General features: G+C 41.4%; 1 protein-coding gene across 2 annotated transcripts in view; it reads left to right on the forward strand.

The window, feature by feature from the left end:
• Nucleotides 1-966: 966 nt before the first annotated feature.
• The window catches only part of pik3r4 (phosphoinositide-3-kinase, regulatory subunit 4), a 30,289-nt gene continuing 18,589 nt past the window's right edge, over nt 967-12,666 (forward strand). For both annotated transcript variants that reach the window (XM_008297967.1, XM_008297968.1), the window contains exons 1-10: nt 967-1,274; nt 1,872-2,604; nt 3,037-3,170; nt 3,469-3,679; nt 4,091-4,483; nt 4,867-5,001; nt 5,079-5,300; nt 5,740-5,913; nt 7,713-7,858; nt 8,274-8,477. In XM_008297967.1, the coding sequence (XP_008296189.1) occupies nt 1,887-2,604; nt 3,037-3,170; nt 3,469-3,679; nt 4,091-4,483; nt 4,867-5,001; nt 5,079-5,300; nt 5,740-5,913; nt 7,713-7,858; nt 8,274-8,477 (2,337 nt within the window). In that variant the 5' untranslated portion in view covers nt 967-1,274; nt 1,872-1,886. The remainder of the gene's footprint in view (nt 1,275-1,871; nt 2,605-3,036; nt 3,171-3,468; nt 3,680-4,090; nt 4,484-4,866; nt 5,002-5,078; nt 5,301-5,739; nt 5,914-7,712; nt 7,859-8,273; nt 8,478-12,666) is intronic.

Below are 12,666 nucleotides of genomic sequence, written 5' to 3' on the forward strand. Positions count from 1 at the left end.
GGCCTCAACTTATCACCCCTATGAAAGATTTCTATAAAGGAATAAATTCAGTAGCAGAAAGATGAAACCTGGAGTGAGCTGACAGGGTTTCTGATGTGGTCCCGCTGAGTAAAGAGCAGTCAGTGCTGAGCTGTTCATCAGAGGAGGTCTTGTCCTCAGCACTGTACTTCTTCCGGGACATTTCTGGTTTGTTGCACCTATTTCTTCTCTTCTTGGTTTTGTAGTGAGTTCTCACCGACGCCTGGTTGACCAGCTGCAGCTCCTCCATGGATGTCTCCCTCACATGAAACCAATGGATGATGGACAGCATGGCTTGGTACTGCTTCACACTGAACCAATCACTCATCAGGAAGGCCTTCAGGTTGCCTTCGTCATCTCCTCCTGGACCAGCTGGTGGACCAGTGTCCCCTGATGCATCCTGCAACAACATCATGAGGACAACATGGAGATTTTCAGCCCCGCAGGATTCTTAAAATGCTTTTATTCTTCCAAACAGACAAACACTATTTATTACATTCATTCATTCATTCATTCATTCATTCATTCATTCATTCATTCATTCATTCATTCATTCATTTATTTATTTATTTATTTATTTATTTATTTATTTATTTATTTATTTATTTATTTATTTTTCCATTCATTCATTCATTCATTTATTCATTTATTCTTTTATTTATTAATTACCATTCTAAATCTCTGAGGTTCTGTCAGATTCATATGTGGACTTTAACCTTCTAAACTCCAAGCAGTTTTTGGTTGTTTTTATTTTGCTCCTGCCTCCCTTTCCCTCATTCTTGGCTCATTTTCCACTGCAATGTAAATTTCCTTTGCCCCTTCGGAAGCAGCTTTCACCTCTTTATTGGTATGTTGTTGCAGTACTTGCAGTTGGCCGCTGATGGCGCTGTCATATCACCTGCTATATGTCAGCTTCCGCCGTGACCCGGATTCATAACAACAGCTGGAAGCGGCTAATCGGTTAGCTCGGCTGGTCAGTGATTCAGGCTGCTTCTGCACGCTATTTACGGTTACGTTTATTTTACAGCGGCGTGGCGTTTCAGCAGTGACTGCGGAGGGCCGTAGCCGACCGCCTTTGGTAGCTAAAACACCGAGAGGCGTCATGAAGACGGTGAATCGGGCCCGGGTTTAAAGTTTTGTCGCCGTTAGCAGCTGTTAGCAGCAGCAACGTAACTGAAGGTACATCAAGCACAGCTAACCTGCTAACGCTAACACAACAACAACAACAACAACAACAACAGCCTCCACAGCGGCAGGTAAACATCAGATATTCGCTGCCTCCGGTTTGTTTTAATTAAACGGTAGAATTGTAATGTGAAAGCCTTGTAGTGTTGAGCACATAACGGTTAGCCCGTATGCTGAACTATTGCTGTCACAGAGTTGAATCATGTGACTGCTGCTTCAGTAACTGAATAACGTAAGGTCTTAAATTGGGAGTCATTTGAATGAGATCTGGTACAGTGGGTGTGTAAAAATGAATTGGACAGCCCTGAATGAGGAAAAATGGATTTGTTTTGGAGGGAACCAACCTAACTAGTTTTGTTCTAGATTTTAATTTATGTTTTCTCTGAATCCATTTCCCTGCTGGAACCAGGACAAGCTTCTCAAGGGTCTTTAACGTGGTCCAGCATGTCATACCATTGTGTAGCCCTGAGATTTTTCTTGAATTGTGTTGCTGACTTAGGGTTTCTTGAAATTTTGCCTTCTTGGACATGTTGGTTTGTTCTCCATTGTTCTTAGTAGAATCAGGGTCAATTAATCCCTGTTTAATAAAGTTTCTTCAGTGATACATATGTTGGTGTCTTCTAAAAATGTGTCTTTGAAATGAATATTGTCTGTAAATTCTTCCACAGACGTGTTAAAGCGTGATGGGTAACCAGCTGGCAGGGATCGCCCCTTCTCAGATCCTCTCTGTGGACAGCTACTTCTCCGATATCCACGACCATGAGTATGATAAAAGTCTGGGCAGCACCCGCTTCTTCAAGGTGGCCCGGGCTAAGCACCGGGAGGGCCTGGTGGTGGTGAAAGTCTTTGCCATCCAGGACCCGTCACTGCCGTTGACCAGCTACAAACAGGAGCTGGAAGAGCTGAAGATCCGGCTACACTCCTGCCAGAACTGCCTGCCCTTCCAGAAGACGTCGCTGACAGAGAAAGCTGCCATCCTGTTCCGTCAGTATGTCCGGGACAACCTCTATGATCGCATCAGCACGCGGCCTTTTCTCAACAATGTGGAGAAGCGTTGGCTTGCTTTCCAGATCCTCAACGCTGTTGATCAGGCGCACAAGGCTGGCGTCCGCCATGGTGACATCAAGACGGAGAACGTGATGGTGACCAGCTGGAACTGGGTGCTGCTCACTGACTTCGCCAGCTTCAAGCCCACGTACCTGCCGGAGGACAACCCTGCCGACTTCAACTACTTCTTTGACACGTCCAGACGGAGGACGTGCTACATCGCCCCTGAGAGGTTTGTGGACGGAAGCATGTTCACAACAGAGAGCGACCAGAACACGCCGCTGGTTGACCTGACAAACAACAACCAGAGGAGCAGGGGGGAGCTGAAACAGGCAATGGACATCTTCTCTGCAGGTACAGACACACCTGAAGTGGAGCCATTTCAAACAATTATAACTGATAATATCGCCACAGATAGTAATGCTGTTCACAGGACTATATTTATGACCAGTAAGACTGCAACCAATGATTATTTTAATTGTTAATTAATCTGTCAATTATTGTCTGGATGGATCTATTAGTTTAGTCTGTAAAATGTAAGAAAATGATAACAACAAAAAAAGTCAGAGTATTTCCCAAAGATGTCCTCAAATGTCTTGTTTTGTCTGAAGAGTTATAGTTTACAGTCATACAGAAGAACCCCCTCCCCCAGAAAATATTCCCATTGAAGAAGCTGGAATAAGAAAATGTAGACCTTTCCTAATTTAAAGAAATTATTCAATCAGAATTATTGATTATCAGTGTCTTTCAGTTTTTGTTATGCAAACTATGTCTCTGTGTTTTCAGGCTGTGTGATCGCAGAGTTGTTCACGGAGGGTGTTCCTCTCTTCGATCTGTCACAGCTGCTGGCATATCGTAAAGGACTCTTCCAGACGGAGCAGGTCCTCATGAAGATCGAGGATAGGAGCATCCGAGAGCTGGTAGCAATTTTTTATTTTTTTACAGTGAGGCTGTGCTTCTCAAACTCCTAACACACCAGAGATACGGTACAGGTGAACCTGTGTCGTCTCATGGAGTTAATAATTACATTGTGCAGGGCAATTTTGGATGCACAAAAATCACTAGAATTCAGGAAATTAAATGTTCAAAAATTCCTGGGGGAGTCCCATGTCAAATTGTAAAGCTCTGTGGGTGGAGCCCCATCATTCACATACAGATCTGGAAATGTGCATGAAATGTCTCCATTAAGAAACATATTTTTGTCTTCTTCCCTTACAGGTGGCTCAGATGGTTCGGCGGGAGCCAGAGAAGCGTCTGACAGCTGAGGAGTATCTGAAGCAGCAGAGAGGGAAAGCATTCCCTGACATCTTCTACACCTTCCTGCAGCCCTACATGGCTCAGTTCGCCAAAGAGACTTTCCAGTCTGCAGACGAACGAGTGCTTGTCATCCGCAAAGACCTTGACAACATCCTGCACAACCTGCGAGGAGGTGAGGTTGAGTATATCTGACACTAGCGATGTTTTCATGGTTATACAGTGAAATAGCTTGAAGAGAGCACACATTTCTCCTGTGACTTCCCAGACATTTCCCTCATCTTATGTTTGTTAAATTTATGCCTCTAAAAATACCCCGATAAGTAAGACATTGAATGAGTTGTTGGTTGACCAAGTCAAAGAATAATGAATAATCACAGTTAGTGCCCTCCAGACAGAGCTCACATATACAAGTTGAGAGGTGATTCAAGCTGATTTTATACTGGTTTTAGATTGCTTTTCAACAGTTTTCAGACTAGCTTTTGGGCTGCTTTTAGGCCATGTTTGGATTTGGTGAATTGATGCTAGTCTAGGTTTAATGCTTACAGTTCAGTAACCACCCCTTTGTATTACATTTGCCTTCCAGGCTCCTCCTTCTCTTCGTCGCAGGACGGCGGTGAGGGCGTGCTGAGCTCCCGTGAGGAGCAAGGCCTCATCGTCCTGGTGTCTGTCATCACATCCTGCTTGCAGACACTGCACTCTTGCGACTCCAAGCTGGCTGCACTGGAGCTCATCCTGCATCTGGCGCCGCGTCTCGGCGTCGACATCCTGCTGGACCGCATCACGCCCTACCTGCTGCACTTCTGCAACGACCCCGTGCCCCGCGTGCGCGCTCAGGCCGTGCGCACTCTAGCAAAGGTACTGGCGCTGGTGAAGGAGGTGCCGAGGAACGATGTTAACATCTACCCAGAGTACATCCTCCCGGGCATCGCACATCTTGCCCAGGACGACGCCACCATCGTCAGGTTAGCGTATGCAGGTCAGTGGCACTGAAATACAATACACTTAACTTTAAAAAATAAATTCATTTTCTTACTCAGCTAAAAACAAATGAATACCATTTTATAGTAACAGTAAAAAATGCACAGAAATGACACTGATTTGGTAATTATGGAGATTTTCCAGCAGAGAGCTCTGACAAGTGTGTTTTTACACCACATTTGTTGATAACGAGATCAGAAATGTGTCTTTTCTTATCAACAATGTTTATGTTGATGTAAAAATTACAAACTGATACTTTTTTTTTTTTCAAATCAGATTTTTAAACTCTACACTATTGACATCAGTTCAAACTGCATGAATCCTGCACTCATTGCGTATTTTTTGAAATACGATGTTTATTCTTTTCGGGGTGATGTTTAGAGAATATCGCCCACCTGGCAGAGAGCGCGCTGCGTTTTCTCGAGCTGGTTCAGGAAAACAATGTGAACACAGAGCAGGACCTGAGCAGCGAGGACGCCGAGGAAGCTCTCCACCCCAATGAAAACTATGACTCAGGTATGAACCCACCCTCCTTTTTCAGGTGTTAAAGGTATTTTTCTATGAAAATAACTCGCTGTGTGTTTGATGCTCAGAGCTGCAGGCGCTGCATGAGATGGTGCAGCAGAAGGTGGTGACGCTACTCAGCGACTCTGAGAACATAGTCAAGCAGTCGCTTATGGAGAACGGCATCACACGTCTCTGCGTCTTCTTCGGCCGACAGAAAGCCAACGATGTCCTGCTGTCTCACATGATCACATTCCTTAATGACAAGAACGACTGGCACCTCCGGGGAGCGTTTTTCGACAGCATTGTAGGTAAGAAACCTCAGAAAAATGGAAGCACTTTAGAAGTCTGTACAGTGAAGCAGGATCTGAGGTTAGATGCTTATAAGACACAGTTTCTACTTGTCTGCATCATCAAATCTTTCTAAATGTTGCCTCACTTTTAAAGCAGGTCGCTCAGCAGACACCTTGAGGACTGTTTGGTCTGACGAAGCCTCCAATTCAAGAGCTAGTTATAACTGAAAACTTGGCACTGTTGAAGTTTACTGCTGCTCTCCCTCCTAGGATTTAGGGATTTATTTTTCCTAAATCAGACAGTTACCATTTGTGACAGAAAAGTGACTCCTAGCTGGACAACATCACTGCTGTCTCTACAGATGGTGACAAGGGAAAAAAAAGAATCCAGTTGGTGTTTTCAGTCATCTCACTCTCCCTTTGTGTTGTCTGTTGTTTTATCAATGTTGCACTGAAGGTGTTGCGGCGTACGTGGGCTGGCAGAGCTCCTCTATCCTGAAACCTCTCCTGCAGCAGGGCCTTAGTGACACTGAGGAGTTTGTCATCTACAAAGCTCTGAACGCTCTCACTTGTATGTGCCAGCTAGGCCTGCTGCAGAAACCTCACATCTACGAGTTTGTCAGCGACATTGGTGAGTTCTGTGTGTCTGCTTCTCTCACAGCTGTATTTATGTCCTTCTGTCATATTTATTTATATAGTGTGCGACCAGGACTCTTCAAAACACAAGTGAACCAACGGAACTAAGCAACCTGTAACTGAACTGTCCCAGCTTGTGCTTTTGTTTCTGTTGACCTACACATGCCTTGGTACACTAGAAGTAGTGGTACTATTTATATAGCGATTATAGTCGATCAGAGCCAGTTCTTGAGGTGTGCTGTCAGATGATATCAGAAATCGGAAGTGTTAAGACGCTCTAAAAAATGTTGGCGAATCAAGAAAAGGGATTAAAAAGGCAGCTGTCCCAGAGAGGGAGGAAATGAAATAGTGAAATACTGCAAATACTAACAACACATTTGCACAGCTAGATGGTTTCAGAAAGTTTCAGATAAAGTTGTCCACAAGTGTTATTGACACTGGGAAAAAATGGAGGCTCCACATGTTATACATTTTGGATTTTGTTTTAGTTGTTTTATGTGTCTTTGGGACAGTTTTGTCTTTCTAGTGTGGATTTGTGGCTTAAAAAAAAAAGAAGCATCTAATGTTTGGGTCATGTTTGTGTTGTTTTTTGTAATATTTACTTTTTTACAGTCTAGAAATTTTTACAGTCTACTCTGCACAATAACTGTAAAAAGATGTTTCACCATGCTGGATGTATCTTCCAACAACTTACTCGTCTAAATACTGTTTTTGAGCCATGCTGTATTTATTTTGTTGATCCAGTATGTTTTGTATTCCTCTGTCTCTCTTGTCATCGCCTCTCTGCTTTGGAAGCACTGCCTGCAGTTCACTGAAAACTCTCACAGCTGAGTACTGAGAATATTAGAGAGTCTGCTGTGCTGAGAAATCAAGAATTTTTCGTTTTTTGAATAGAATCTGGTTACATGTAGAACTAAAGCTGCAAGCGGCATTTGACGGGTCCTCACCCTACGATTGTCGGCCTTCGCGCACGTCGGGGTGTGACGCAAATGTGCTCCGGGCGAGACTGATCCGGCGTGTCGAGTTTGGGGCAGATCGGAGCATGTCGGCCTAGTTACAAGCCACTTCCTGTTTAGTGGCGAGCCGCGGCGGCGTGCGTGTTGGCTGTGGTGGAAACGTGCTCTGGCTGAGACTCGGAGCACGTGTATAAAGTTTCAGGCCGATCAGAGCACATACAGGCCAGTTACACGTCTTGTATTCTGGCGTTTTATGGCGTTGTGGCCAAAGACTTCTGCAGACCATTTTACTAACTTTTAATCACCAACTCCTGTAGTTTGTGCTGGCCAAATTTCAGGTGTGTACAACGTTCCCTGTAGGAGGAGATAGATTTTAAATATGGCCAAAAATGTCCAAAACTCAGCCAAAATCACCAAAATTGTCCCCATGTTTTTTCAAAATGGTGGGCTTCCTGTTGGGTTTAGGGCATGGCGCTGACTGACTTTTTTTGTTCGTCCTGACCTGCTACACATGCCCACTGAATCTTGTAGCTGTAGGTGAAACACCCTTCCGACAGGACTCCATTGAATGCCGGAAGCACAGCGAAAATGAGCAAAAAAAATGGGACTTTGAATAGTACGAATCATCCGAGCAGTTCCAATAGGGTCTTCACACCCAAAGGGTGCTTGCACCCTAATAAATAGATTTCATTAAAATATTACAGCTTAAGCTTAAGCTTTGGGTTTGGGCAGTTTTTCTGCTGATAAATGTTGACTTTTCTTTTCAATTCCAGTATTACTTGTAGCTGATTTCTCATTAAACTGGACTGTACTATTCGTTCTCTCCTGCTTGCTGTAGCTCCGTTCCTGTGTCACCCCAACCTGTGGATCCGTTATGGAGCAGTGGGCTTCATCACTGTGGTCGCACAGCACCTCAATGTGGCCGACGTCTACTGCAAACTGATGCCTCACCTCAACCCCTTTATCACCCAGCCCATCATCCAGGTGAGTCCAAACAGTCGTCGTCATCCATGCACATCTTCAGTACTTGAACTTGAAAGCCTCACTTTTCTTTGCCTCTCTTTATTGTTAGTCTTCTTCCACTTTTCCACAAATTGGTGACTTGTCAGTGCAGAGGTAATAAGAAAATGAAAAAAATAAAAAGGGAAAATACACATATAAATATAACAAGACTATAACCATAAATCATGCACTTTAGGTTGATGTGAATGTAATTAAAACATTCTTGATCATCATCATACACAGTTAAATTACTACTAGCATATCACCAAACTACAGCTCTGATTAATAGCTACATTATTGTTATTATTTGCATTATTTTCATACCAGTAGCATCTTTTGGTTGAATTGGAGCTCTACTGGTTTGTAAGCCTTCTGTACGTACACTTTGTCTCCTCAGATTGATAAGGAGCTGGTCCTGCTGAGCGTCCTTAAGGAGCCGGTAAGTCGCTCTATCTTCGACTACGCCCTGCGCTCCAAAGACATCGCCAGCCTCTTCAGACATCTGCTGCTTCGGCAGAAGAAGCGCGCAGGTTCGATCCCAGAGTGTCCCACGCCTGAGGATCCGGCCATCGCTCAGCTGCTCAAGAAGCTGCTGTCACAGGTCAGAATTTCACCTCACTCACACATCACTTTTGGGTTATTCAATTTCAGATCATCAGGGGCCTTCTGGTCCACTGTCTCCTATTTACTTGAAGATATTTTATCATAAAGTCAATGTTATAAATATTTAAAATGCTATCTGTAAAGTTTCAGACTTTCAAAGATCCATCCATCCATTATCTATACTACACCACTTATTCCTCATTAGGGTTGCGGGGGGGCTGGTGCCTATCCCAGCCGACTTAGGGCGAAGGCAGGGGACACCCTGGACAGGTCGACTTTCAAAGATAATATTTAAAAAGCATTTCCTGATGACCCACTTTCAGCAGATTTTTTTGGATGATAAGGTGCTGAAAGTGGGTCAATGGACAATTTAAAGACAGATTTAGTAATACAAGTAATTGATATATGAAGCTAAAATAAAATTGTTCTAAGAATTTGATGAGAAAAACACAAGGACCACAAAGAGAAACGAAACCACCACAAAGTAATGCAAAAGGAACACAAAAAGATTTTTTGAAAATCTCATAAAGTGACACAAAAATACCCTAAAGAGGCAAAGCAACTAGAAAATGATGAAAAAAGACAACAAAGAACAACAAAGAAACACAAAATGACCACAAAGAGATTCAAAATGACCATAAAGAGATGTAAAACAACCACAAAGTAACAAAAAACAACCAAAAATAGACACAGAAAGGCCATAAAGAGACATAAAAGTACCCTAAAGAGAAAGATCAACCAGAAAGACTTTTGTCAACAACCAAACCAAAAAGAGACACACAATGCTGTCCACTCGACAGGTAATTAAAGCAGCTCCTGCAATAGCGTCACTAGGCAGCAGGGCTGAACAGTATTTGAAATACTATCGAACCTGCAATATGGCCAAGTGCACTACCCAAATGTCTGCAATTTGTTGATAAAAGTAAAATAAATCACAGCATACTATTATAAATTAAGCATTGTAACGCTACAGACTTGCCCACCCTACAAATCCAGATGTTAGAGTGTAGAAATCAGAATCATTTTCATGTTTTATTAAGTATAAAATAAATGACAAAGCTGGCCACTAAAATTGTGTCATTTGTCAATGTCTGTCGAAATAAATGAAATATGATTTTTCTGTTTTTGCATATCATTCAGCACGATTTTGCGGGAATGCAGCTGTTTTTTCAAGTCTTGTTCCATCATCAGCACTGCACCGTGTTTTGGAGACTCCTTATTCTGTCTGTTCATGCCAGCCACTCAGACATACAAATCTACAAAGCTACACAGCTTTGCTCAGCTTATCGGCATATGGAAATATTCTGTATATAATAATAATCTGTTCTCTATGAGGTTAAGTTTCAGAAAGTGGGTAAAGAGTCAGAAAACATGTGTTGTTTAAATGAAAAAAAAATCTACTTTTGACAGTCAAAATGCAAAATGTATTTGTATTTACTTTAAATGTACACAGGAGAATGTTTGAAATCTTTTCCAAATGACCCTTTTAAACTTGCTTTGTTTGCGTTTGAGCTTGGCCGCTGATGGATCTTTGTAATTAGCAAGAAAAACAACCCAAATAACACTTTTCCTGTTTATATAAGTTTCAAATTGAGTGCAACTGGACCAACATCGGGCAGGGGATTGAAAACACGTTTCCCTTTAAAATAACCATGTTTTTTTTTTTGTTTTTTTTTTATAAATTAGATGAGTGCATTTAAAACATACATACAACAATCCATTGTCCATCACTGTGGTGTGTCTTGATAAACCTTATAGTGTTGATGTCAGGAAAAAACAAAAAGTTCTAATGAATCTCAATTATAAAGTTTGGATCAGTCAGAAATAGCTGTGGTTTTAAAAAAATTGTATATATAAAACATTTTTAAAAATTAATATCTAATTTTTTTTTTAAAAAAAAAGGTTTTTATTTTAGGATTTTTGTATCAGGCAAAAATTTAAATGGACTTCTGTTCTTATGAGAATTCTTTTACAGTAATTCACCAAACAAAGAAGCAAATGCGATAATACCAATGTCCTTTTATGGCCAAGATTTCTGCTCTACATCTTTGTGCAAGTGCTCCATCCTTACTTTATATTTATGTATATTTAGTGCAGGGAGGCTGGTGTCAGATTTACTTTCCCACAAACACAGCATGTTTCCTCATCCATGTGTTATGCAGTTCCTTTGAAAAATTCCTCGTCTGTTTTTATATTCCAGTGACCTGAAATGATCTATTCTTAAGAAAACACATCCATCACTGACCGCGGATGTTCTTAATGTCAGTCTGTGCCACAGATTTCACAGTAAATATGTTTTACCAAGTGCTGCTTCACATTAGTTTCTTTGGACATGAGTGAACTGTTCAAAAAAGAGAAAAAATATTGAAGGCAGAAACAGACGGAAAGGTCAAACTGAGTCTGTGTGTGTGGGAGTCAACAGGAAGAACTTCATCAAAAGATTTACTCCCATTCTTGATAAAAGATAAAAGCAGGTATCCAGTGATGATGAGAAGAACATGTGTAGCTGTGAGGTTGACTGGAAATATTATGGATTTGTAGTTTTATTTAGTTTTATTTGTTAAACTTTTAATACGTTTTTATCTTTCAAAGTGATAATATTGTGTATTTAAAGTTGCTGACTGATTATTATCACTGTTTGTAGAAAATATTTTGAGCAGAATGTTGTACCTGCACGTGTTGAGCCGTATGTTAGCACTCCCCCTGAATGAAGCCGTGCATTTACGGTATTGCAAACTGTATGCGTCGCATTGCCATTGGAACTTACATGCATTCAGGAAGGAATGCAGAAAATGCACAAGTATGTTTGGTTCTGATTTGCTGCACAGTCCGTTGTACACTACTGATACTGCACAGATTGAAAGCAGAATCAGTTTCATTATCAAGTGAGGTTTCAAATGCGTGAAATGTAAGTGAATGTTTTGGTTTGTTACAGTAAACATTGACAAGTGGATACATTTTATACACGTGTAAAAGATAGAGTGTTGCAAGCCAAACAAAAAGCAAGTGAAGCAAGTCCAAGGTGTTACAAAGGTGGTGAAAGCTATGAAAATATATAAATGTGCAGTAATGCGCCAATTACTCACCTGAGAATGTGCAAAATTGCATTAATTAAAATTAATAGCAATCCTACTTAAAAAGCTGATTGAGTCAGTGTCTTAGTCTGTTGGTATTTAATCAAAAACATTAATTTTGCTTTGATTTGGCCAAAAACGGAGGCGATTTCCACATCTTCTACATTATGGGACGGTGTCAAACTTAAATGTTGAGCTTCATTTTTAAATGAATAATTTAGAATTTCAGAGCTCTAATGTGCAGCTGTAAGTTGGAAACAAGCAGCTGTACTAAGAGTCACTAAGTGGGAAATTACATATATTAACTTACATCATTAGTAGCAATCTCTGTACTACTTTAGAGTACAGTGTTTTACATTCCTCACAGGTCTGCATTATCCCAGCTGGACATTATATCTCTGACCGCAGAAATGTCCTCCTGTGGGAGATTTCTCGTCAAATGAAAAAAGCTCAGGAGGTTTTTGTTAAGGCGAACATTCATTAGGGGGAGGCAGGGAAGGAGGATGAAGGTATTTAAACACTCTGGATCATCCTGACCTCAACTTTATCTGTTTCAGAGGTAAAACACGCTAAAAACATGATTCAGACTCCCACACACGTTCTCCCCAGCATCACTTTGACCAAATGACGGTTTGTGGTTGCTGAACGTTTCCTCAGAATTTAACCATGAGAGCCAGAAAGTTTGTGTGGAACTCCTGTAATGAACACAGTGTGTGTGACTGTCGAGATGCTGTTTGCCAACACAACACAAGTGAGGGCTGTGCTTTTTGCATCCTGGATAATATTTTTAGGGTAAAAGCTGCATCTGGAAAGCAGAACAGATAATGTTCTGAGGAAAAACCACAACTCTGTGAAACATTTCGCAGCCACATTAACAAGTTTCACACACAAGCATCTCGTCTTTGTGAGTACAGTTCAGAAATATCTAGTTTATGTTCACACAAACCTCAAAGCAAATTCATCTACTCAAGTTCAAAGAAATAGTTTTTTTTTTTTTTATAGAGTCATCAGACACGTTGAGTTGGATCAGGTTCAAGTTGCTCTTGGGGTGTTTGAAGGCAGATTCAGACTCTCTGATAAGAGGCTGTACTACAAAGCAAGTTTGACAAAACC

Source organism: Stegastes partitus, unplaced genomic scaffold (genome assembly GCF_000690725.1).
Source record: "Stegastes partitus isolate 25-593 unplaced genomic scaffold, Stegastes_partitus-1.0.2 Scaffold1265, whole genome shotgun sequence".
NCBI lineage: Eukaryota > Metazoa > Chordata > Actinopteri > Pomacentridae > Stegastes > Stegastes partitus.